The sequence below is a fragment of the Bos grunniens genome, chromosome 2, assembly GCF_055505025.1.
Source record: "Bos grunniens cultivar Pamir isolate PY7600 chromosome 2, Bosgru_T2T1.0, whole genome shotgun sequence".
Lineage (NCBI taxonomy): Eukaryota > Metazoa > Chordata > Mammalia > Artiodactyla > Bovidae > Bos > Bos grunniens.
In genome coordinates, this window is record NC_141166.1 from 118,683,799 (window position 1) to 118,710,219 (window position 26,421).

At 35.6% G+C, this 26,421-nt stretch overlaps 3 protein-coding genes across 52 annotated transcripts in view; all 3 read right to left on the reverse strand.

Moving 5' to 3' along the window:
• The window catches only part of TTN (titin), a 276,437-nt gene that overhangs the window by 111,096 nt on the left and 138,920 nt on the right, over positions 1-26,421 (reverse strand). For 26 of the 50 annotated variants that reach the window (XM_086360782.1, XM_086360507.1, XM_086360734.1 and 23 more), the window contains 43 exons: positions 26,209-26,292; positions 25,983-26,057; positions 24,564-24,647; positions 24,372-24,455; positions 24,168-24,251; positions 23,767-23,841; positions 21,365-21,439; positions 21,165-21,248; positions 20,974-21,048; positions 20,741-20,824; positions 20,546-20,629; positions 20,357-20,440; positions 20,162-20,245; positions 19,995-20,078; positions 19,702-19,785; positions 19,465-19,542; positions 15,117-15,200; positions 14,922-15,005; positions 14,729-14,812; positions 14,534-14,617; positions 14,340-14,423; positions 14,173-14,256; positions 13,950-14,039; positions 13,735-13,818; positions 13,527-13,610; positions 13,316-13,393; positions 12,845-12,928; positions 12,269-12,385; positions 11,917-11,994; positions 11,634-11,711; positions 11,337-11,420; positions 10,274-10,357; positions 9,958-10,038; positions 9,398-9,475; positions 8,830-8,943; positions 7,285-7,353; positions 5,349-5,429; positions 4,374-4,448; positions 3,681-3,770; positions 3,180-3,242; positions 2,760-2,849; positions 974-1,024; positions 22-423 (listed from right to left, as the gene is read on the reverse strand). In XM_086360782.1, the coding sequence (XP_086216908.1) occupies positions 22-423; positions 974-1,024; positions 2,760-2,849; positions 3,180-3,242; positions 3,681-3,770; positions 4,374-4,448; positions 5,349-5,429; positions 7,285-7,353; positions 8,830-8,943; positions 9,398-9,475; positions 9,958-10,038; positions 10,274-10,357; positions 11,337-11,420; positions 11,634-11,711; positions 11,917-11,994; positions 12,269-12,385; positions 12,845-12,928; positions 13,316-13,393; positions 13,527-13,610; positions 13,735-13,818; positions 13,950-14,039; positions 14,173-14,256; positions 14,340-14,423; positions 14,534-14,617; positions 14,729-14,812; positions 14,922-15,005; positions 15,117-15,200; positions 19,465-19,542; positions 19,702-19,785; positions 19,995-20,078; positions 20,162-20,245; positions 20,357-20,440; positions 20,546-20,629; positions 20,741-20,824; positions 20,974-21,048; positions 21,165-21,248; positions 21,365-21,439; positions 23,767-23,841; positions 24,168-24,251; positions 24,372-24,455; positions 24,564-24,647; positions 25,983-26,057; positions 26,209-26,292 (3,861 nt within the window). The remainder of the gene's footprint in view (positions 1-21; positions 424-973; positions 1,025-2,759; positions 2,850-3,179; positions 3,243-3,680; positions 3,771-4,373; positions 4,449-5,348; positions 5,430-7,284; positions 7,354-8,829; positions 8,944-9,397; positions 9,476-9,957; positions 10,039-10,273; positions 10,358-11,336; positions 11,421-11,633; positions 11,712-11,916; positions 11,995-12,268; positions 12,386-12,844; positions 12,929-13,315; positions 13,394-13,526; positions 13,611-13,734; positions 13,819-13,949; positions 14,040-14,172; positions 14,257-14,339; positions 14,424-14,533; positions 14,618-14,728; positions 14,813-14,921; positions 15,006-15,116; positions 15,201-19,464; positions 19,543-19,701; positions 19,786-19,994; positions 20,079-20,161; positions 20,246-20,356; positions 20,441-20,545; positions 20,630-20,740; positions 20,825-20,973; positions 21,049-21,164; positions 21,249-21,364; positions 21,440-23,766; positions 23,842-24,167; positions 24,252-24,371; positions 24,456-24,563; positions 24,648-25,982; positions 26,058-26,208; positions 26,293-26,421) is intronic. The other 24 variants (XM_086360563.1, XM_086360573.1, XM_086360462.1 and 21 more) reach the window with 22 other exon arrangements.
• On the reverse strand, positions 16,498-17,996 carry LOC147378647 (uncharacterized; the record flags this gene model as incomplete). Its single annotated transcript, XM_086364060.1, has 7 exons — positions 16,498-16,779; positions 16,895-16,978; positions 17,092-17,175; positions 17,289-17,372; positions 17,488-17,571; positions 17,685-17,768; positions 17,882-17,996. Coding segments are annotated over 7 exons (630 nt in total), but the record flags the coding sequence as incomplete, so codon positions are not given.
• On the reverse strand, positions 17,882-19,265 carry LOC147378648 (uncharacterized). Its single transcript, XM_086364071.1, has 6 exons — positions 19,071-19,265; positions 18,874-18,957; positions 18,675-18,758; positions 18,477-18,560; positions 18,278-18,361; positions 17,882-18,164 (listed from the first exon to the last, which is right to left on the reverse strand). Exons 1-6 carry the CDS (start codon positions 19,263-19,265, stop codon positions 18,027-18,029), a joined length of 669 nt encoding a protein of 222 aa, XP_086220197.1. The 3' UTR covers positions 17,882-18,026.

Genomic DNA, 26,421 nt, shown 5'->3' on the forward strand with positions numbered 1-26,421 from the left:
ATTCAGAAGACTGGAAATTACCTTCAACAATCAGTTTAGCCGTGGAGGTCTTCTCCTTATTTCCCAGACGTAGAACACAGGTGTATTCGCCAGCATCAGAAAGTTGAACATCAATGATATGAAGCTTTCTGTCTTTCCCATCAGCGATGAATCTGTGCTTTGGGCTCTCACGGATATTGCTACCATCTTTCATCCAGCTTGTAACTGCAGTGGACGGGGAGACTAAACACTCAAAGATTGCAGAAGAGCCAACTGACTCTGCTTCAGTCAAGACAATGTCTTTGATTTCTTTCACAAACTTCAATGGCACAGCCTTCAGCTGGTAGGTGAATGGGGCTTCGTCAGGCGGCTTCTCTCCACCACTTCCTGGTCTTAACTTTTTCCTTTCAGCTTCTATTGGTGAAGGAGTCTTTTTGGCTACACCTAATTCAAAATAAAATCAAAAGTTGAATTGGCATTTCCATAAGGGTCAGAAAGTGCATACCTGGCTGTCTGCTGGGTAAAACCAGTGACCATGAGACAAGAGGGGAAAATTAAAGATGAGGCAACTGAGAGGTCAGTTGAATTTATCCTGCTTTCTTTCAGAAAGAAAATGAGGTGGCAAAAGGAATCCATGGGTAATAAACACTCATTTTCTCAAGTTTGAAAGCCAAATGTATAATGTCTAGATTAATGTCTCATTATTTTATCTATCATGTATAAATATCATGTATATGGAGAATGAAACTTGGAACTTGTAGGGTTCATTATCCTAAAGTGTATATGTTACATATGTAATATCCACTTGAGTAATACTAGAGGTGTATTCATTGTGGTATCAAAAGACATACTAGTTTTTGCAGAATCAATTAGAAATCATAAAGATTGATATAAATTTTGAAATGTTCCCCCTTAAACAGAAAACTGCCCTTGAATGTAAAGTTTCCAAAGAGTGAAAGGTTTTACAACTCAGGTACAGGGAAATGAATCTTACCTTTGATGGGACCTTTTGGCTTGGCAGCCTCCTCTTTCGGTGCTTTGGCTTCTGGAATAAAAATAAAACCCAGGATTTAAACAATTTTCAGACTTATTTCATGCTTTGTAGTAAACCATGTCGGCTGAATAATGCTCTTTATTATAAATATGAATGCATGAAGAAAAACTGGACTTATTTATGTGACTTTTACTGAGAATATCTGGATATTTCCAGCAAGGCATATTCTGAATGCTGTGACCACGCTAAATTGCCAATGTTTCTAGGATTAAAAAATTACCTTCAGCAAGTAATTCTCCCATTTCTGGAAGGCTTACTCTTACCTTGTGAGGAAGAGTTTTACTCTTACCTAGCTGTGTAAAATATTTTGTACGTTAATGTGCGTGCTGGTTTTGTGAATCAAGGAAATACCTTTTTATGTCAACAAGGAATCAATGTAGGCAAAAGGGAAATAACCCAGAAGTTACCAAAGCCTTTCTTTATTAAGCTGGGCAAATAAATCCAGGGAAGACTCCAGAAAAAGAAAGGGTCTGTGTACTACAAAGGTACGAATTCTTTGACGATTTCCCTTAATTAGACAATGAACTAAGGCAAAACCAAGACAGTTCCCACACTTAAGAGTTTAATTCAATTAATATGGGGCAGTATAAATTGTAGAACCAGTTCTTTAGTGTCAGACCCTGGGGATGTGAGAAAAGCTGTACTCTTAAACATACTTAATTATCTCAATGGCAGTTCTTATCTTTTTCTGAACTAAAAAAAGTATCACATAAAAATCATAAAAGTTTAAAAGAATAATGCCCAAACCATATCAGTGACAACATATGTTATATAATATTAAAGTTAAACCATAGATGAAAGAACACAGTATATCCTCATGTTATTAAACATAATAAAAAACCAAATATTTCTTGCTATGTACCAAGCACTGTGCTAAAAGTTTTGCATATAGTTAATCGTCATAATAGTTTTAATAAGTAGAGTTATTAAGTATTCTGATTTTACAGACTAGGAAATTAAAATTTAAAGAAATGAAGGAAGTAGCCAAAGATCAAATAGTTAGGACATATGTTTATCAACGATCTATACATGTCAAATCATTTTGGTTTTGAGATTATCTCCTAAGTAGTTCAACTAATATGTATTTTAAGTTTGTACCTAAGATACTGAGTTAGTACATTTAAGAAAATTATTATTGATCTAAATTCTTATATAGATTTAAAGGCAGAACTATGCAGTCCTTTTTTTTTCTTTTCATTGTGGTAAAACATACCTAACATAAAACTGACCAGTTTAACCATTTTTAGGTGTACAATTCAGTTGCATTAAATACTTCACAATATTATGCAACCATCAACACTATCCATTTCCAGAACTTTTTCTTTATCCCAAAATGCAGTCTTTTTAAAAAGTGAGAAATGATTTTTACAGGGTACATGGGAAATTTGAATCTCCATGGGATTCCTATATGTATGTCCTTAGAGAATATCTATATGTCTTAACTTTGAATATATTCATTAGTTAATCTCAAAAGCATATAAATAAACGATGCTTTGCAGAAATACACATTTCAATCAAAATTACACATTTCAATTGCACAATATGCATCCATGATGAGAAAGTAGGTTGGTACAGGGTAGCAGATAAAGAAAATTTAATCATTAATTTATAAGCTCCCACAATTGAAATGATGCTTTGTTTCAACAAAAAGAAAGCTTGATTTTTAATGAAGTTTTCATTAAGCCACCAAAACAAACAAGCAAAAAGAAAACAACAGAATAATTACCTGCTTTCTTTCCAACTACTGGCACCGTCACTGGGGCAGCGATGGGAGTGGGTGGGGGCTCCACGGGAGGTGGTTTGATTATTTTCACTTCTGCAAAAAGATGTTCATTGCATTAATGTATCGTTTGTCACTTCCTGAAACCCATTTGCCTATTTGCCTCCCCTGATGAATTTTAAAATCTAATAAACTGGTTTTCAAAGAACAATATATTCTAATTATAATAACATCTATATACAAGATAATAACATATTTGAAAATATGTGACATTATATTAAAATATAACAGTATAATCTAAGACATTGGGGCATTAGAAATCATTTGATGCATGCACACTTTTACTCCTTTTTTCTTATTAACTATACATTGTTTGTGTGAAACATGAAGGTATATGCTGTTGATATTGAGGATAAGCTTGCTTACCTGCTTCAGGCTTTGGTTTTGGTTCAGGGGCAGGGAGAGGTATTGGTGGCTTAATTTCAGGCACTAAAACAATTCATAGTAATAAGCAAGTTATCACAGAGTTTTTGAAGTTTTTCACAAAGTCAAACCAAAATTGGACAGGTTTAATGTATCTTGGAAGATACTAGAATTTATACACAAACAGTCACCAAGTCAAATACTTGACCCAAGTTTATTCTTACATTTAAACAAAGTACTTAGAAAATACAGCAAGTCAGGTTTATTGATTTTCTAATGTTATTATTCATCTCACTGCCCATAAATACAATTTTCTTAGTTTTTAAAACTCAGTAATTTATGTAACAAATGGATGGGCATGAGGCAACTGCACCTGAGAGTGAATTGTAAAGAAAATTAAGCTGGTAAGAGGAGTAGAGGTCATGTGTTCAAATCTTAATGCCAGTGTAATGATATTTTAATTGATGCATATTTGTATTTTTAGAGACAACTGGAAGTTTGTACCTTTTGTTGGTTCTGGAATTTTCCTTTCCTTTTTGGTAACAGCTGGAGGTGCTTCAACCTCTTCCACAGCTTTTGGAGGTGGTTCTGGCACTTTAAGATAATAGGATGATTTTCTAGTGTTATTTTAGGATTTGAATCCTTAGAAATCAGCTAATCTGAAATAATTAGATCAAACTATTTTCTGAAGCTCTGTTGTTGACTTTAGAAAGAAAACCCTTATATTCTATCAATTAATTTCTGTTTTCTCTTCTTGACTCTGCTTCAATTTATTTTTTCTTTCTCTTATTTCACCTATTTGCCTCCCAACCCCATTAGTGAGCTCTCCCTTTCTAAATCACTTCTTAAATAGCAAATATACTCTTTGAGAATACATAAAAATCAGCCCACTAAAAGCCCCAAATTTTATGAAACATTTCTGACACCTTCCCATGAAGTTATTTTGCAGCCAACTTGATTATTTCACAAATAATAATAACAATAATGATGATGAAGTGCATGGAAATGCATGAATGGATTTGAGAACTATTAATACTATAAAAATGTTTAAACAGAAAGCAGACAATGGAAAACATAGACAGATGAAATATGAAGCTACATTTATATTTAACTCCATTTATGTTTACAAGATAAACCTTTTGTTAAATCTCAATTTTGTTAAAAGATAATTTCACAGATTTTTACTGAGATTCCTACCTGCAGGTTTTTTAATTTTTTCTACTTTTTTAGGTTCTACTTTAGGTTCTTCTTCTTCAGGCCTCCTTCTTAGAACTTAAAAAGACAAAAAGGTTTATATGTAAACCAAGACAAATGAATGAAGATGTTGAATAAGCTTAATGAATGCAAATAACATACAAAGCAAGGAAAGTGAAAAGCATGAGATCAAGCGCACCGGGAAACTGGCTTTTACATTAAAAATGCTGTTAAGAAAAAGATCAAGTGTTGTTAAGGTAATTAAAACAGCACTCAGAGTCACTTTATATAGATAGTCTCTTCAGAGACAAATCCATGGCAGAAATATCCAAACACAAAATGAATAACCTGAAGAGCAAAAAATTCTAATAATTCAATGTTATAATTTAATGAGAAAAGAAGAATTTAAATAAGTACAAAGTTAACAGAAGTGGAGATGGCCAAAGAAATGTAGCCAAGAAATAAGTAATTCTATGTGGAGGGAAAGTCAGAATTTGATTCTTCATTCAAATATCTTGTTTCTAATTCTTTAATACTTTATTAGTAGAAAGAAATGCTCAGGTTTTAGAAAATGTTATTTATTAGTTGTGGTAATCCTGTGTCACACTTTAAAACTGAATTTTGAGTTTAGACTTAAATCATTTGGTGTAATTTAGAGTATTTAATAGGCTTAGTGTATTTTACTACATAATGATTATGAAAATGGCAGCTATAGTCATTGTTATTAGTTTAGAATATTATCAATTTAATCATGTCTATTAATGTTGTAAATTTCAAGATACTCTGAATGCTCACAAAATTTCTGTCTTTTTAAAAAGATGTGAAAGTGATCATATTTAATTTTCAAAGCAACTAGAAATGAATTTTGATATATTAGGAATCTAATTAAGAGAAAACCAAGGAACAGAAGTATTTTGTAAGCTTTTCAAGTTCTTTTTTGTTATTTGAAGCTGATACAATGTTTGAAAAATACTATACCGCTTTTGAGAACAACTTCTTCCTTTGGTTGAGGTTTAGGTTCAGGAAGTAATTTGCGAACTTTCTTTTCACCTCCAGCCACTTAAAAAAATATGATTTTAAATTTTGAAGTAAATTCATATAAAAAGAAAATTTCAACAAGAAACTGCCTCTTTCAAAACTAGTTAACCATGATGCATAAGTAATAATTCTTGTTGCATATAAATATCACAGAATTTAAAAGCAAGAACACACAAGTTGTTTCCTCTGCATAGATCTATATAACCTTGTGATGAAATTCAATTGCATTAACTTCAGGCAAATATATTCATTCACCTTAAAAGGGTGTAGAAGATATTATTCTATATTGACTTTGTGGATTTTTCATTCAATGCAAGGTTCTTGACAGCATCTTTGCCCCAATATGCAATTGTAGATTGTTCAAATCTACACTGATATCCCCCGACCATTAATTATAGTAGGCGTGAATGACATTATTCAAATCTTCACTAACGAGAGAAGAAAGCCAAATAATATGGATTATGAACTTGATTTGGGAAAGGAGAAATACTTAAACAATCTGAATTTTCAGATATTTCTATAAAGTTTCACATTTGGTGTTTTAAATAAGACATTTGCAATTTATTAAATAACTTTCATTTTATGTGACAAAGATAGATGTGCTTAACTCTTACTTGAAATTTTAAACATACAGAGCAAATATGTAAATATTTCATTTTAAATATTTTTCCTGTCAAGTATTTTAAGTAAAATTTCACAAATATTAAATGTTTTTATCCATGATAATTATTTTAGAGTTACCAGTATTTGTAATGTAAACCATTTTCATTGATCAAGCTGGAGAGAGGCTTATGCATTTAATTTCCATCAGTAATATCATTTACTTATCTAATGAATATAGTGAAAATGTATCTTTGTATCTGTTTTTCCATATTATTATTTCATTTTTAAGATCTTATGTATGAGACTCAGGTGTAGAACACACCATTGTAGTTATTTTTAAAGTCATTATATATGAATATGTCATTGCACGTCATTTAACGTTTGCGTGGCTTTACAGAGGATTATTACATCCTCTGCATCCACATTAACATCCACAGCAACACTAATTTGTAATCTCTGCTTTATAAATGAGGAAATATATATTCAGATGGGTGATTTTTCCAAAATCCCAGAGTGAATCAGGAATAGATTCAACTTATGAGTCTGGACGTGTTAATTACTTAAATAGAACACTGTTCCCTACTCTGCTCACTGGAGAAATGAACAATTTTATTTTCAATAGATGTTTTATAAACCTTTATGATTCATTTATTTTTCTTTTCAGTCCAAGCTTAGATAGGGAAAAATACTGTTTAAAGAGAAATGCGTTGTGAAAAAATGACCTGCGGGGAGAAAGAAACTTCCCTACAACATGAGATCTGTACACCCAAGAGAATGTTTTGGAGTCCCTGAGAAGAGAGTGATAGGAACGCGATAAGGAAATCCCTATGAATCATATTAACAGTACAGAAGGAAAACAGGACTTATTTTTGGTGCTTATAACACTGGCTAAAATACTGTTCTTCAAGTGAAATTGCAAGGCTTTCTATTGCTAGCTCTCAGCATTTTAATCTAAGATGTGTCCTGATATTAATGTCAGCTAACCAGTAAAATTTGCTATTTTTTAGTTTAGGAAAATGCAAAAAGATATATGTAGATGAGACAAAACAACAACTATCCATGAATGCATGAAACTGATGAGAGACAATGAAAGCAACACTCATGAACCAGGACTATAAAAGCTACAAAAACACAAGAAATCAGTGAGACTACTCTGATTTTTTTTTTTTTAAAGGAAAGAAGAAGAAAAAGAAGAACACTGAAGACAGCAGGAAGAGCAAGGAGTTAGAGCAAGGGATACTGAATATGAGCATTTTCTAGACTGTTGAAATACCTTTCAGAGGTGTAAGCTCCACTTTTTCTGGAACCACAGGTTTCTCAGGAACTTTCTTCTTTGAAACAGCTTTAAAGAAGATGATCTTACTTTTATTATTTGTTTATTTAGACTGATCTGAAGCAAATTATTAAATACCTGCTTTATTGTCTATACCCAAAAGCATTAATAACAGCCAAGAACAGCCACTGAAGAACATACAAGAAGCGTTCAAACCATGAAAACAGATTCAAGTTTTACTCCAAAGTGGAGTAGTAAGTTAAAGTCTGGCTAAGAAGAAAGATAAGTTTTACTCTTTGCAGGGGTAAGAAATCTTCCTTTGCATATAGATTTTACAAGAAGGGAAACATATTTAAGTGTGTGTCTTCATAAAATGTTAATCAACAGATGGGTAACCTTTTAAGAAGTGTTCGCTTTTTCTATGTCTGATTTAAAATGCCAAAGACTCTCCCTACAGGCCAGGAGTGTTGCAGAGAGGCAAGAAACAAGCTTTCCTATGGAAAACTCTGATTTTGTGTACATGTGTAGGTAAGGGAAAAGTGCTCACCTAAGATTATATCTAGATTATTTTAAATGGGGAAATCTCATGACACCACAAATAGACAACATTTTGTCAAAAATAGAAAGAATGATACAATTTTGCTAGTTTTTCAGCTTTTAAAGATGTTATTTTAAGAATTAAATAATATTGAATCAATTCAAAGTAAAAGTGAAAGTCACTCAGTCATGTCTGACACTTTGCTACCCCATGGACTATAGTCCCTGGCATTCCCTAGGCCAGAATACTGGAGTGGGTAGCCTTTCCCTTCTCCAGGGGATCTTCCCAACCCAGGGATTGAACCCAGGTCTCCTGCATTGTGGGCAGATTCTTTACCAGCTGAGCCACAAGGAAAGCCTAAGAATACTGAATTCAAAGAAAAATCTAAATGCAAAGAGAATGAAAGAAAGTTTAACAAGGGGAACAACCACAGAACACAGTTGGGTTTTTATCAAGTTGTAAAAAAAAAAAAAAAAGTAGGGAAGCAGTGATAAGTTGTTCATATACCTTCTTTTCATGGTATATGAACACATCAGCTATTGGATCCCATAAATATAATGCCTATAGTATATTTTAAAGCATATGTCATTCTTTAAGGACAAAGTTTTGGCTTTTATATAAATTCATTAGTGCAATATTAAAAATATCCTGCTAAGTTTTCTTCTACATTTCACATGCACAAGATCCCAAAGATATGCATAGCAATCACACTTTGAAATCAGAAAACCCTTTCACCCCACTCTGCATGAGAAAGTTAGCTGGACAGCCCCTGCATCCAGATGGTCAGGATGAAGCTAACCATGGTGCACTTTCTGACACTTTGGGCAGCAAGCATGGCCTGACAACGCACCCGGGGCAGCATAAAATACAAGTCTGTATGAAATCCCCCAGCATGATCATGTCCAAAAGTACACATTTTAAAAATACATTTCTTGCAAGCACCACTTCAGATGTTTGGATGGAAGTTTGGAGCAGGTTAATAAAACTTTGCAAGTATCATTTTATACCTTTAAGCTGGAATATTTTCTCCTTTACATCTTCTTTAGGTGGAGCAGGAGGAGGAGCTGGGGGCCTTGGTTTGAGTTTTGGTTTCTCAATAACCTTCTTTTCAGGTTCAGGTTCTTAAAAGAGTATTTCAGGAGTATTAGTATATGAATACAACGACTGGTATGTGGACTTACAGTATATTCAGCAGAAATATAAGGATACTTATGTAAGAAGTAAGAAGCATATTTAAGTAAGAAGTTTGCTTTTTTGGATACATAATGTTGGTATCCAACATAAAACATAAAAATGTTCAACATAAAACATAAGAATATCAACACTGTACATAGATAACAAGTACAGCACAAGCACTAATGAAAATGACAAAGGAAGCATCCATATAAGCCACACTGACATGAAATAAATAGTGCAAATCACATGAACACAGACGACAGAGATGCACATTTAAAACAATACCTTACATACAGGTGAAGAGAGACATGCTGTACACATCGAACAACGTAAAACATATACAGATATATCAAGAGGAAGAATATGGTGATGAAGATTTAAGTCCAACTAACTGAATACCTTGTACTGGTGTTTCTTCCGGTTGTGGTTCAGGTTCTTCGGGTTCTTCAGGTTTAACATACTTTTCAATTTCACGTTCTTTAGAGAATGTTGACAAAGGATAAGAGGTTGTAATGTAAAGTTCTTCACAAGACTCATACAAATTTCACACAGATGCAAAGATGACAGTCACAGAAACAAAAATATACATATTCACTTACATAGAAAAAGAGGTTAATATTTCTATTTTATTATATTCAAGCTTTCTACTGTTTGATGTATGTTGATGGCAAATGAAATGATTTTTAAAATCTGATGTTGGGTTATCATTGGAAGATCCAATGCAATGATTCCAGTTTTGCCTCAGTAAACTGTATCTTTTGGAATTTATTACAATCAAGAATAATCAAAGATTATACTTCAAAAGACGTTTAATGATTTGAAAAACAAACAAGTCAAATATGTGCTAGAATGCTTTTACATATAATTTCAAGAAGGAATGTTAGCCTATAAATACTTTTGTATTTCTAATAGGAGTTTTCAAGAGATTAAAAATTTTATATTTATACATATATATATACCTTCAACAGGGGGAGTCTCTTTTCTACCAATGGTTATGGATGCTCTTTCTTCATATATTATTTCCTCAGGCGACTCTTCAACTTAAAAAACACAGTATTTTATTTTAGACTGAATTCAGAGTAGAATACTGTGATTGCTGAGTTTCAACGTATCAACTTAGTTACACACTAGAACATATTCTTCAGAAGATTTCAAAATACCAATAACTATACTACATAAGACAGGCAACAGATAAACACAAAAGATCCATCTACAACCAAAGCAAGATGATGAGACGACTATCATCTTTCCAAGATTTAGAGCACAGCCACGTACCTTGTACAGGTGGAGCTTCTGGTTCTTCAGGGATAGGAACTGACACTTTCTTTTCTGTGACGATTTCCTTGGGAACTTCAGGCACTTTAAAGATATTGATTTTGTTTACTATTAAGAATTTAGAAGATGTACAAGATACTGCAAAGAGCAGGCAAAGAATACATGGGTACGGTACTTCATCTTATAAGACTCGGTGGGGAAAACAGCTTTAGAGGCAAGGCACCCTTTTGGACATCCTAATTTCATAAATAAGTCCTTGCAGACTTCTTCATTTATTTCTCATCCTCTGTGTGCCTTTAAATATAGATGTTTTCCACTGGTCTAACTTTGATGATTTTAAAAACTGAATCTACATTTTTTGAGCAATCACTCCATTCTCAACTCTCATTTCCATGGTAATGACTTATGGATCTACATCTCTGGCCCCAATCTCTCCTAAGTTCCAGATGCATATTCTCAAATTCCATACTTGAAATGTAAAACATATATTCACTGCCTTCTTTCTAATATTAGTTTGGGGGTTCAGTGAACCATTCTCATGGCCTAGCTTCAACTCTTATAATCATTTTGGGCTCATCTATTTCCTTCATTACTTTAAGAATAGACACCCACTCAATCTCCACTTCTCTTAAATCTAATCCTTTCCATTTCTGTCACCACTGATCTTACTCAATTTTTGAAGACCTTAAAAATTGCAATGGCTCTTTTCTATTATTGTCCTCTTCTAAGAATTTGACCTTCTGCCAGTTATCTGAAGCTCGACTCCTGTTAATTTATACACCACTGAAGCCTATTGCCCACAGACTAAAGTACATGCCTTATATTAGCATTCAAAGAACTCCAAAACATGACTGGCATCATTACATCCAGCCTTATCTTTCAGGATAAGCTAGGTTTCTCCTGTTTGTCTGTCTTATTTTCTCCTTGCCTTCATTATTTCCCCCTGTTTTTCTGTAAAATCTGTTCTTGCATAAACTTATACTTCATATTTTTGTTATAAGAACTACTATTAAGATGCTTAGCATTCAGATAAATACATTCTTTCTTTCTTCATGGTAGATACCTTTTACTCGCTGGATTTCTGGTTTTTTGGTAACAGGCTCAGGTTCTTTCTTTACTGGAACAAGTCTCTTGGGCAGCTCAGACACTTTGAAGATATTAGTTTTATTTTAGAAAGAGTATTTAAAGACATTGGAAAAAGAGTTAAGAATAAAGAACTTATAATTAAAGAGCAGCATTAAAATTAATGAAATCAAAATAAGGACATTTTTGTCCCTAACACTGAAGACAACTTATTGGATTCCACTTGAAGATATCAGAATACTTAAAAAAAATATAATGTCAATGATGATGTGAATACCTTTAATTTCTGGTGTTTCTGGCTTCTTAATAGTTGGGACTTTCTTCATTGGGACAACTTTCTTTGCCATCGCAGGTACTTTAAAGATATTAGTAGTATTTAATAATATAAAATTGCAAGATGCAATATGTACACATTAATTTGACAAGTCTGCTCAGAACTGTAACATACAGATGACAGTTCATAATACAGCACATAATATAGCACAATATAAAACAAGAAAGAGTGCCAAATTTCTGACAACACACAAAAAAGAAGTAAATATTTATTTTACTGTAAGTACCTTTAGGAGGTGGAGGTTCTGGTTTTTTGATGACAGGAACTTTCTTCTCTGGAACAATCTTCTTGGGCTCTTCAGGCACTTGAAAGATAGGGATTTCTTTTAGAGTCAAATGATTACAATGAAAAGATTAATGCTATGAATGAATAAAAAAGATAACACTTATTTCTTTGCTATGCTGCATTGTGTCTGTAGGACAAAAGCTTTATGTGTGCAACTGACTTTTGTTCTTGCCAATAAGGTGAAATGTTAAAGAAGGAAATAGAAGACTGAAATGTTTGCCTTAAACAAGATAAATAATAGACATAAAAAATCAAATGGTGTATTCTTCCATTCAGTGAATCTTGTCTTGTACCTGCTGGTGGGGGGGCTTCCGGTTCCACCTCTTCTACAACAGGAACGGGCTCTTCCTCTTCTACAACAGGAACGGGCTCTTCCTCTTCAGGAACAATTTCCACAGGTTCTTCATAAACTTTAAAGATATAGTTAATTTTAATTGAATGTGTGGAACAGTATTCTAAAATGCACAAATGTGAAACACAATAAATAGTCATCTTGATTTCTTCCCTTGTTTCTACTAATATCATCACTTATATTAAGATGAAATCCATCTTGTTTGACTGAGTTCTGTTTCCATTGCTTTGAATGTTTGAAAAACCCTTTAGTGTTTAATGTCATTTATAGTCATTAGTTCACCTGTCCCGCTTTGTGTGTGCATTAGAGAAGCTTTGTGTAACACAGCTTATGATGGCCAGTGTAGTTGCTGACTATGGACTCAAATAGATTTAAGATTGGAGCTAATTAAGAACCGTGAAGTAAGACAAATAATTAAAGGACAGAAAATGACCAAGAGATACTGAATTAGAAGGGGAACAAGGCCTACATTAAAAACAGTCAAAAGTGGTAAGCTCATAAACAGCATTACATGTACCTTCTGGAGGAGGAGACTCTACTTTCTCAGGAATAGGGATGGCTGGTTTCTCCTCCAAGACAGGTTTCTTTGGTACCTCTGGCACTTAAAAGAAAGAGTTAGTTTTACTTCTGGGTAGTTGAGAAGTACATGAAATTTATACCATATCTAGTTCAAATAACCCAGGGACAGATCCATGAACAAAATTCACAATGAGGCCAGTGATCTGTTCTTGGATCCACATGGTCGGAAGAAAACAAAGCCTATTAACATCAACAAAACCATGTTAGAAAACTCTTCTAATACTTACAACAAACGTACCAGTGTTTTTTTTTTTTTCAATCAATGATGCTATTTAAAAACATTTAAAACTCTAAATAGCCAGTATACTAGGTTTGTAGTTGTTAATGTAAGATGTTTGACAAACAAAAGGCTTTCCTATTGGAAGTGAAACCAAGAGTAAGCGCTTATCTATTGGTTAGTGACATGTACCTTTAGCTGGTGGGACTTCAGGCTTTTTGGGAACAGCTACTTTCTTTTCTGGAACAACTTCTTTTGGAACTTCAGGCACTTTAAAGATATTAGTATTTTAACATTATGAAGAATCACGTGAAAACATTCATCACATTTACACAGAACAAAATGCTTTTCAAGAGCTAGAGGTTGTATCCACCTCTCTTAGACAGTAGACAGTTACAAGTACCTTTAGGAGGCGGGACTTCTGGTTTCTTGGGAACCACTGGAGGCACTTTCTTTTCAGGAACAACTTCCTTGGGCACCTCAGGCACTTAAAAAGATATTAGTATTTAGCTCATTGTTTCAATGACATACGGAAATCATTAAGCTGAGCAGTGGAACATAGCATTTTAGAGACACATTTTTCTGTATGAAGCAGTGGCAGTGGGAAATACCTTTCGCTGGTGGTGGTTCAGGTTTCTTGGCAACAACAGCGGGTGGTTTCTTTTCCGGGACAGGTTTCTTAGGTGGGACAGTCACTAAAGATATTATGATTTATGTTTTAGAATCGGTGAAGAAGAGTGAGAAACAATAAAAGTCATAACGCCTAGAATCTGGGGGACAAGAAGGGCAAAGATTGGCTAAGGCTGCACAGCAGCTGGGCCAGTACCTTTTGGAGGAGGAGCAGGAACAGGCTCTGGCTCTTCTACGACTTCAACTGGAGGCTCCTCTGGGGCTATTTCCTCAGGCTCCTCATACACTTTAAAGACACAAGCTTGTTTGAATGCTAGAACTGACTCAAGCATATGAAACATTTTGTAAAATGATTTTTACAGTGCTCAGAAGAGAGTTTTTCTTTTTAAAAATACTAGTTTGGAGAGTTTCATGATTACCTGCAGGGGGAGGACTTTCCGGTTTGGGAGGAATAGCTTCAGGCACCTTCTTTTCTGGCACAGCTGCCTTTGGCACCTCGGGTACTTTAAAGAGATTAGTATTTTCAGGATTAGACTGAGTGAAGACAGACAGACATTGTCAAACACAGCAACATGCAGGCAGCTACCTTTGGCTGGTGGCACTTCTGGCTTTTTAGGAGGTGTCACAGGCACTTTCTTTTCAGGGACAACTTCTTTGGGAGCTTCAGGCACTTAAAAGATATTAGTAAAATTACATTTAGGAGTTATGAGATCATTGGAACAAATTATTTTCAAGAGCAGAGGAGTTATGTCATTTAAGCCTAAGATCAGTGACAAATACCTTTAGCAGGTGGGACTTCTGGCTTTTTAGGAGGCATCACAGGTACTTTCTTCTCAGGGACGACTTCCTTGGGAGCCTCTGGCACTTAAAAGATTTTAGTAAAATTACGTTTAGAAGTTGTGGGAGCACTAGAGCAAAATGCTTTTGAGAGCAGAAGAGTTTTATCTCCTTAAATCTAAGGTGAGTGACAGCTACCTGTAACAGGTGGGACTTCTGGTTTTTTAGGAGGTGTCACAGGCACTTTCTTTTCAGGGACAACTTCTTTTGGCACCTCAGGCACTTAAAAGATATTAGTAAAATTACATTTAGTATTATGAGAACAATGGAGCAAATATTTTCAAGAACAGAAGAGTTATGTGCTTTAAAGCCTAAGTTTCATGACAAATACCTTTAGCAGGTGGGACTTCTGGCTTTTTAGGAGGCATCACAGGTACTTTCTTTTCAGGGACAACTTCTTTTGGAGCCTCAGGTACTTAAAAGATATTAGTAAATGTATGTTTAGTAGTTATGTGACCACCAGAACAAAATATGTTCAAGAGCAGAAGAGTTTTATCTTCTTAAATCGAAGGTGAATGACAGGTACCTGTAATAGGTGGGGCCTCTGGCTTTTTAGCAGGTGCCACTGGCACTTTCTTTTCAGGGACAATTTCTTGAGGAACTTCAGGTGCTTAAAAGATAGTAGTTTTATGCTTAGGTTAAAGAGGTCAATGAATTAAAATTTCTTCCAAGAGCAGAGGAGGTATTTCTTCTATAGAAAAAGGACTGGGGTGAAAAATACCTGAAACTGGAGGGACTTCCAGTTTTTTGGGTGGTGCTTTGGGAACTTTCTTTTCTGGAACAACATCTTGGGGAACTTCAGGCACTTGAAAGATATTAGTAGTTTTATGGTTAGGTTAATGAAGAGCAAAGGACTTGAATCATTCTCAAGAACTCAAGAGACATTTCTTCTGCAGGAGTCCAGAGCCAACATGTACCTGTGACAGGTGGGGCTTCCGGTGTTTTGGGTGGTGCCTTGGGGACTTTCTTTTCTGGAACAACTTCTTGGGGAACTTCAGGCACTTGAAAGATATTAGTAGTTTTATGGTTAGGTTAATGAATAGCAATGGACTAAACTCATCCTCAAAAACTGAAGGGACATTTCTTCTGAAGAATGTTGTGGGCCAACATGTACCTGTGACAGGTGGGGCTTCCGGTGTTTTGGGTGGTACCTTGGGAACTTTCTTTTCTGGGACAACTTCCTTGGTAACTTCAGGCACTTGAAAGATATTAGTAGTTTTATGATTAGATTAATGAATAGCAATGGGCTTGAATCATACTCAAACCCTGAAGAAACATTTCTTCTGAAGAATGAGATCAGAGCCAACATGTACCTGTGACAGGTGGAACTTCCGGTTTTTTGGGTGGCACCTTGGGAACTTTCTTTTCTGGAACAACTTCTTGGGGAACTTCAGGCACTTGAAAGATATTAGTAGTTTTATGGTTAGGTTAATGAAGAGCAACGGACTAAAATCATCCTCAAAAACTGAAGACACATTTCTTCTGAAGAATGAAGTCAGAGCTAAATTGTACCTGTGACAGGTGGGGCTTCCAGTGTTTTGGGTGGTGCCTTGGGGACTTTCTTTTCTGGAACAACTTCTTGGGGAACTTCAGGCACTTGAAAGATATTAGTAGTTTTATGGTTAGGTTAATGAATAGCAATGGACTAAACTCATCCTCAAAAACTGAAGGGACATTTCTTCTGAAGAATGTTGTGGGTCAACATGTACCTGTGACAGGTGGGACTTCTGGCTTTTTCGGTGGTGCCTTGGGAACTTTCTTTTCTGGGATAACTTCTTGGGGAACTTCAGGCACTTGAAAGATATTAGTAGTTTTATGGTTAGGTTAATGAATAGCATGGACTAAAATCATTCTCAAAAACTGAAGAGACATTTCTTCTGTAGAATGTTCTCTGGGTCAACATGTACCTGTGACAGGTGGAACTTCCGGTTTTTTGGGTGGCACCTTGGGAACTTTCTTTTCTGGAACAACTTCTTGGGGAACTTCAGGCACTTGAAAGATATTAGTAGTTTTATGGTTAGGTTAATGAATAGCATGGACTAAAATCATTCTCAAAAACTGAAGAGACATTTCTTCTGTAGAATGTTCTCTGGGTCAACATGTACCTGTGACAGGTGGAACTTCCGGTTTTTTGGGTGGCACCTTGGGAACTTTCTTTTCTGGAACAACTTCTTGGGGAACTTCAGGCACTTGAAAGATATTAGTAGTTTTATGGTTAGGTTAATGAAGAGCAACGGACTAAAATCATCCTCAAAAATTGAAGACACATTTCTTCTGAAGAATGAAGTCAGAGCTAAATTGTACCTGTGACAGGTGGGGCTTCCAGTGTTTTGGGTGGTGCCTTGGGGACTTTCTTTTCTGGAACAACTTCTTGGGGAACTTCAGGCACTTGAAAGATATTAGTAGTTTTATGGTTAGGTTAATGAATAGTAATGGACTAAAATCATCTTCACAAACTGAAGAGACATTTCTTCTACAGAATGCTGTGGGTCAACATGTACCTGTGACAGGTGGGGCCTCCGGTGTTTTGGGTGGTGCCTTGGGGACTTTCTTTTCTGGGACAACTTCCTTGGTAACTTCAGGCACTTGAAAGATATTAGTAGTTTTATGGTTAGGTTAATGAATAGCAATGGACTAAACTCATCCTCAAAAACTGAAGGGACATTTCTTCTGAAGAATGTTGTGGGTCAACATGTACCTGTGACAGGTGGGACTTCTGGCTTTTTCGGTGGTGCCTTGGGAACTTTCTTTTCTGGGATAACTTCTTGGGGAACTTCAGGCACTTGAAAGATATTAGTAGTTTTATGGTTAGGTTAATGAAGAGCAATGGACTAAAATCATCCTCAAAAATTGAAGACACATTTCTTCTGAAGAATGAAGTCAGAGCTAAATTGTACCTGTGACAGGTGGGGCTTCCAGTGTTTTGGGTGGTGCCTTGGGGACTTTCTTTTCTGGAACAACTTCTTGGGGAACTTCAGGCACTTGAAAGATATTAGTAGTTTTATGGTTAGGTTAATGAATAGTAATGGACTAAAATCATCTTCACAAACTGAAGAGACATTTCTTCTACAGAATGCTGTGGGTCAACATGTACCTGTGACAGGTGGGGCCTCCGGTGTTTTGGGTGGTGCCTTGGGGACTTTCTTTTCTGGGACAACTTCCTTGGTAACTTCAGGCACTTGAAAGATATTAGTAGTTTTATGGTTAGGTTAATGAATAGCAATGGACTAAACTCATCCTCAAAAACTGAAGGGACATTTCTTCTGAAGAATGTTGTGGGTCAACATGTACCTGTGACAGGTGGGACTTCTGGCTTTTTCGGTGGTGCCTTGGGAACTTTCTTTTCTGGGATAACTTCTTGGGGAACTTCAGGCACTTGAAAGATATTAGTAGTTTTATGGTTAGGTTAATGAAGAGCAATGGACTAAAATCATCCTCAAAAATTGAAGACACATTTCTTCTGAAGAATGAAGTCAGAGCTAAATTGTACCTGTGACAGGTGGGGCTTCCAGTGTTTTGGGTGGTGCCTTGGGGACTTTCTTTTCTGGAACAACTTCTTGGGGAACTTCAGGCACTTGAAAGATATTAGTAGTTTTATGGTTAGGTTAATGAATAGCAATGGACTAAACTCATCCTCAAAAACTGAAGGGACATTTCTTCTGAAGAATGTTGTGGGTCAACATGTACCTGTGACAGGTGGGACTTCTGGCTTTTTCGGTGGTGCCTTGGGAACTTTCTTTTCTGGGATAACTTCTTGGGGAACTTCAGGCACTTGAAAGATATTAGTAGTTTTATGGTTAGGTTAATGAAGAGCAATGGACTAAAATCATCCTCAAAAATTGAAGACACATTTCTTCTGAAGAATGAAGTCAGAGCTAAATTGTACCTGTGACAGGTGGGGCTTCCAGTGTTTTGGGTGGTGCCTTGGGGACTTTCTTTTCTGGAACAACTTCTTGGGGAACTTCAGGCACTTGAAAGATATTAGTAGTTTTATGGTCAGGTTAATGAATAGCATGGACTAAAATCATTCTCAAAAACTGAAGAGACATTTCTTCTGTAGAATGTTCTCTGGGTCAACATGTACCTGTGACAGGTGGAACTTCCGGTTTTTTGGGTGGCACCTTGGGAACTTTCTTTTCTGGAACAACTTCTTGGGGAACTTCAGGCACTTGAAAGATATTAGTAGTTTTATGGTTAGGTTAATGAAGAGCAACGGACTAAAATCATCCTCAAAAATTGAAGACACATTTCTTCTGAAGAATGAAGTCAGAGCTAAATTGTACCTGTGACAGGTGGGGCTTCCAGTGTTTTGGGTGGTGCCTTGGGGACTTTCTTTTCTGGAACAACTTCTTGGGGAACTTCAGGCACTTGAAAGATATTAGTAGTTTTATGGTTAGGTTAATGAATAGTAATGGACTAAAATCATCTTCACAAACTGAAGAGACATTTCTTCTACAGAATGCTGTGGGTCAACATGTACCTGTGACAGGTGGGGCCTCCGGTGTTTTGGGTGGTGCCTTGGGGACTTTCTTTTCTGGGACAACTTCCTTGGTAACTTCAGGCACTTGAAAGATATTAGTAGTTTTATGATTAGATTAATGAATAGCAATGGGCTTGAATCACACTCAAAACCTGAAGAGACATTTCTTCTGAAGAATGAGGTCAGAGCTAACATGTACCTGTGACAGGTGGGGCTTCCGGTGTTTTGGGTGGCGCCTTGGGAGCTTTCTTTTCTGGGACAACTTCTTGGGGCACCTCAGGCACTTGAAAGATATTAGTAGTTTAAGAATTTGGGAAATTTGAAGGTATATGTTACAATGATTATGAAGAGACAAGACAATATACATTCTTAACACAGCAGTGGGAATAAATACCTTTAGCAGGTAGGACTTCTGGCTTTTTGGGCACAGCCACTTTCTTTTCAGGCACAACTTCTTTAGGAACTTCAGGAACTTTGAAGATATTAGTATCTATTAGTTAGAAACTATCAAATGGGAATATCGACAACACACTTGCCCAAGCAAATACCATTTATAAAACTGACGGATACTTCTAAACACCCTTTCCCCAGCCCCCCAAACAGGTGACCCACAACATGGAAGGATAAATACCTTTAGCTGGTGGAGCTTCTGGCTTTTTAGGAGGAGCCACAGGCACTTTCTTTTCAGGGATGACTTCTGGCGGCACTTCAGGCACTTAAAAAATATTCATAATTTGTGTTTAGAAAGGTGGAAATAATGAATGACTGTATCATGCAATCATACACCAAGATATTTTGGATAACTCCCAAACCTCTTTTTTCTTTAGAATTTTATTACCTTTATATAGTGGGATATATACACATAATTTCTTCTAGCTAAAAGAGCAATTATTTCCTTCCCGGTATGTATAGTATTGCCATTACCTGCAGGGGGAGGACTTTCCGGTTTGGGAGGAATAGCTTCAGGCACCTTCTTTTCTGGCACAGCTGCCTTTGGCACCTCGGGTACTTTAAAGAGATTAGTATTTTCAGGATTAGACTGAGTGAAGACAAACAGACATTGTCAAACACAGCAACATGCAGGCAGCTACCTTTGGCTGGTGGCACTTCTGGCTTTTTAGGAGGTACCACAGGCACTTTCTTTTCAGGGACAACTTCTTTGGGAGCTTCAGGCACTTAAAAGATATTAGTAAAATTACATTTAGGAGTTATGAGAGCACTGGAACAAGTTATTTTCAAGAACAGAGGGGTTATATCTTTTTAAGCCTAAGGTCTGTGACAAGTACCTGTAACAGGTGGAACTTCTGGCTTTTTAGGAGGTGCTGCTGGTACTTTCTTCTCAGGGACAACTTCCTTGGGAGCTTCAGGCACTTAAAAGACATTAGTAAAATTATATTTAGGAGCTATGCAGTTCACTGGAACAAATATTTTCCAGAGCAGAAGCATTATGTCTTTTTAAGATCAGTGACAAATACCTTTAGCAGGTGGGACTTCTGGCTTTTTAGGAGGTGTCACTGGTGGCTTCTTTTCTGGGACAACTTCCTTTGGAGCCTCAGGCACTTAAAAGAGATGAGTAAATTTATATTTAGGAGTTATAGGACCACGAGAACAAAATATTTTCAAGAGCAGATGAGTTTTATCTTCTTAAGCCTAAGATCCAAGACAAGTACCTGTAACTGGTGGAGCTTCTGGCATTTTAGGAGGTGCCACAGGCACTTTCTTTTCAGGGAAAACCTCTTTGGGAGCCTCAGGCACTTTGAAGATATTAGTAAATTTACATTTGAGTCACAAGGATCAACACAGACAAGAATCACGTTTACATAGCAACAGCACTTTAGAGGCTAGCAAGGCAATTCTTTCCACAGCCCTCCCTATTCCCTCCTGAGGGGCTGTTAGGATGTACCTTTGACAGATAAAACTTCAAGCTTCTGGAGAGTATGGACTTTTTCCCAGACAACTTCCATGGGCACCTCAGGCACTTCAAAGATATTAATATTTTCACATTTAGGAGTCACAAGAATGAACGCAAACAGGAAACACATTTATATAGGAAAAGACATTTTCCCAAACATCTAAGCTTCTGGCAACATATACCTTCATCAGCAAGGACTTCAGCCTTTTCATGACGAACCACGTATGTTTTCTTTTCAGGGACAATTTCTTGGAGAGTCTTGGGCACTTTAAGAAATCAGTATTTCAACATTTAGTGTTTCAAAGGTCAAAAGGAACAGCAAAATATTTTCAAGACTACAAGTGCTATTTCTTCTTGAATTTGAGGGCATGGGAACTTGTACCTTTAACTGATGGAGGCTCTCTTTTTTTGGAAGGAACTCTTTTTGCAGGAACACCTTCTTGAGCAGCTTCAGGCACTTTAAAGATATTAGTATTTCACATTTAGGAGTTAAAATGACTAATGAGAACAGTAACCACGCTAAGTAAGCAAATGTAGTTTTCTAGACATCTCTTCTCTGCCTGTTGTCCCCTTGCCCCACCAAGCATCTAAGTTGAATGGGATTAGTATTAATAGCATCCTTGCGAAGATGGGCTCACCCTTCTCTAGCGACTAGTTGAGGTGCTATGACACTAGACCCTCCTTATGAAATATGTGTTGAATGAATATTTTTAATAAAAGCATTTTCTGTTTTGATACGAATGGTCACACACATTTTCTTCTGAGAGGGAACTTCTTGTGGAGCTTCAAGTGCTTTAAAGATGGTATGTTTACATTCAGGAGTTAGGAAGAACATTAGAAAAACAGTTTTAAGAACTGAGGGTGGACAATTTCTTCAATATCTCTCAGAGGTGATGTGCACTTTTCCCAGGTGGACATTCTGGCTCTTTAGGAACATCCTTAGATCCTTTCATTTCAGGAGAAACTTCTTTCACAGCTTCAGCTACTTTGAAGATGTTAGTATTCTACTTAGAGGTTAAGGAATCAGTGGAGACATTAATGACGTTAACCAAAGTGACTTTATGACTATAAGGGTGCCTCTTTCAAGAACTGGATGAGGGATAAAGTCCTGAAGAAAGGAGCGAAATCTTGTCTTTGTTATTTCCCTTCTCCCTACCACCATACACATGGGCATATGTTAAATAAATGAAGGAAGGACGACAGAATGATACCTTTAGGGGATGGTGTTTCAACTTCAGGAGGACTAGCCATGAGTATTTCAGGAGGACTAGTCATGAGTATTTCCTTCCTTAAATGAAGGAAGGACGACAGAATAAATGATACCTTTAGGGGATGGTGTTTCAATTTCAGGAGGACCAGCCATGAGTATTTTCTTTATAGGGACAACTTCTTCAGGAGATTCAGGCACTTTACAGATATTAATGCATTGTACTTCAAAGTGACGAAGAGCAGTGAAGAGTTTTACTCATAACCCACCTACAGGAATGTTCCAGACTGGGTGACCTCCTTGCTCCCTGAATCTGATTCTTTGGAAATAGTATGAATGTTTGATTATCAGGAGCTGTTTTCTTAGTCACCTCAGACAGTATCAATGCTAGTAATTTTATTTCTTTGAATGGTAGGAGTATAGAAAATTAGGTTATAAAAATTTACCTTTAGGTGAAAAAACCCTAAATTTTGAATAATTAACAATGTACCTTTTGCTATTAGTTTGGGGAAAATAAAAAAGCTCCTTTCTTATCTGAAATGGCTTTATTTTGTACCCTGACATTAGGTACTTTAAAAGGGTAATTGTTTTTAGGAGAAAGGAGAACAACTAAAAATTCTAGACTGAAAAAATAGTGTCAAAGTGCTCAGATATTCTTCAAATCATAGAATATCATGGGCATTTTGAAGAATTTGTCATTTTGGATGTTCTAAAACATTTTCATGTTTTAATTAATCTGAAAATGTTCCAAATGGGAAAACTTAAGATTCTTTAAAAATAAAAGACAAGGAGAGGAGCAAATAAATTATTCAGGGCAGAATTCTAACTCTAACTGGTTTTGGTTTTAACTGCCCTGGTTTCAGATGGTTTCAGAGAGGATATTATACACAGAACAGTTCCACAGTGAATTTAATATTTTATTTTCTTTAGGTCATGGTTTTCTGAAAGTATTTCTGATATTTAAATCCTAGGGGATATCAAGTATTTCAAATTCATGTGCTTGTTTTTGGTGGTAAGTTTATTTTAATAGAAAAGCAATTCCAATAGGTAGTGGTACCATATCCTGGAATTTCAATCCCATGGAGCGTTTGAATTACTGACTTACAGTCTACAGCCAAGAACCTCTGTCATTTGACAACACTGATTTTCACTTTAAAGAGGGGTGGGGTGAGCCTATTCAGTCTAGCTTCAGGGATATAGATGTTACAGGTGATCTCTCATATAGATTTTTTTCTAGTACTCTGAATTTTACTTTTTAAGGCAACAGCAATAGCTATTTCCTATTGAAGAAACTACCTGGGTCACATCTGCATATTATATGGACATATATTTTTCCTAGAGGCCTTATAGATAAAATTTATAGCCCAAGCATCTCCCTGTGTATAAAGGTATGGACTTTTCCCGCTTATGACTCATGGAGACATGTATAATACCCAGTCAAGCCGCTACTTTGGGGGACACACTTTGAAGTGGCCTCCCTGGTAGCAACTAGAGCTTTTAAGATATTAGTATTTTCACAGGTGTTAAGTACAACAACAATCAGGGGATAAGAAGGCAGACTGTCTTCTCACTTGTACCTTTTGGTGGTGGTATTGTTCTTCTGGTAACAGGAGCTTGTCTCTCTGGAACACCTTCCTCAGAGACTTCCACCTCTTTAAAGATATTAGTATTTTTTAATTGAGAAAAGGCAAAGACAGGAAGACATGACTTACAAAGAAAGTTAGGTATCTTAACAGATATTATAACTTTAAATGAGATTTTTTTTTGTTCTAATAGTTTATCATTATTTGTTGTATGAATGGGATTTGACTTTTTAGGGGCAAACCATAGACAGTTCCTTGTCTTGGGTACCTTAGGGACTCTAAAGATATTAGTATTTTAGCATTAGAGATTGTGAAAATCTACATAAAGCAGTGAACGTATTTTGCAGACTGATGAGGAAAGATTTTATTTAGATTTTCATAGCTAAGAATTATACCTTCGGTTGGAAGATGCTCTGGAATTTGGGGAATAGCCTCAGGTAACTCCACCTCTGGAAATGCTTCTCTGGCTGTATCAGGTTCTTTAAAGATATTAGTAGGTTTATACTTAGAAGTTGTAAAAACAGTAAATTATGTAACATGCAATATTTGAGTCTTCAAGTCAAAGATATTCATCCAAGTTTGATGTTGCTGAAATGTACCTGTAGTTGCTGGTGTTTCTCTCTCTTTGGGAATAGTCACATATATTTTTTCCTCTGGAACAACTTTCTTGGGTGGTTCAGGCACTTAAAAGATATGAGTACAGTTATGTTTATTAACAGTGAAGGAAAGTACTGAGTTTTTAAAATGAGCCAAAAGTAAATTTTCTTCACTGGGTTATTGGTATTATATACCTTTTGCTGGTTTGGTTTTTGTTTTTTGAGGATGAGTCACAAGCACTTTTTCTTCCAGAAATGATTCTTCAGATACTTCATAAACTTTAAAGATATTAGTATATATATAATTAGAGGCATTTCAAAGTGGATGAAGAATATCATTAAGAAAAATATAACACACCATACACATTCATAACTCAAACGACAGTAGCAGATAGACCCAAATTAGTGACAATAACGCACTGGCCTGGAAAAACTCTCATTTCCAGGTTTCTGGTACAGGACTCTCGTCACTTCTTTATAAGCATGATGGTAAATTGAGGAATTCACTGGTCAGGGACTACTATATAATTCTTCTACTTTGTCCGCAGAAAGCTACTGGTAAATATTCCCTAGGGTTAATTTTTATGCATTTTTTTCCTTAAAGAACGGGATTGATGTTGAGTTGCACATCAAGAATTCTTGAATATTTGACCTACTGGAAATTCATCTAAGTCTCTTCCTGTTCCAGGAACCTAGTTACTTATATTTTAAAAATATAAACCAAATCTAGTTCTTGGCTTCATATTTAATATAAATGTGAAAACCATTTAGGGATTAGAAGAAAATAAAAATAAAAATGATTAAATATTTGGAAAAATTAGGCAACTGAAGAAATAAAGAATTCTCCAGCTTTTAGAAAGGAAGACTAGTTGATAATAATAACCAAATTCAAGTACACCAAGGGTATTCAAACAAGGGAGTCGTCATATATTTTTATCCCAACCTATTATTATAGGTTGACAAAAACTGGATTTAAATTTTAGATTCAAATAAGTGGAAACTGGCATTTTCACTCTTCAGATTATTAAATAGCATTCTACTTAGAATATTTTATTACTCATATTATTTTACTGTTTAAATTAATCATAATTTTGCATAATAGCAAAACCAAAAATGACTTGAGGATTCTTTTGCAATTATAATGGCCTTATAAATCTATGGGTATTTGAGCAGCACTGCCAAAATGTTTCCAACAATTATTGCAAAAAGTAAAAAATACTAATGGTGAAGTATTTTGATTCTACAATATCTAAGTAAAATATTATTATGAAGTTAAGGAAAGTTACCTTACGGTCTGAGAAAATGAATTGCTTAGAAACAGAAGACGTTTTTACAGAGATCACATTAACAAGACAATGATAAATTCAACAAGACAAATGACTTTCTAAAATTGGGCAATGGTATACATAAAGGATTTTTTTTTTGGACTATTTGTTTTTTAAATTGGCAAGGAAATATACCTTGTCTGAGGCAAACAGTCATTCAAACTATTTAATTTGAGCCAAATATTTTGGGCATGCTGGGCTTTTTCAAGATATTAGTACATTTACTTTTAAAAGCTATGAAGACAAACTCAGACAAACCAAAGAGAACCACCAATTTTTCTACACTCACTGTAAGTTGTTGCATCTTCAGAAAGAACTATGCGTGATATTTCTTCTTGAATTCTTTCCTTAGGCACCTCAGGAACTTCAAAGATATTAGTATATTAATTGCAATAAATAACTAATATAGCAAGAATATAAAGACACAAAATACAAATATATCACTCACACTCACTGTAAACCATGAATACTTAGACACAGTGTTATTTCCTGTCGTGATTAGCATCACTGTATACCTTTAGCTGGTGGAACTTCAGGCTTTTTAGGAACAGCTTCACGAACTTTTTCTTCTGGAACAATTTTCTTAGGTACTTCAGGAGCTTTAAAGATATGTGTTCGTTTTATTTTTAAGAAGTGCATCATTGGGTATAAAATATCAAGACAAAAAGGGGCATTTAACAAGGAGAATATAAAAAATCCCCAAATTAGGAGTCATCCAAACACAGTGA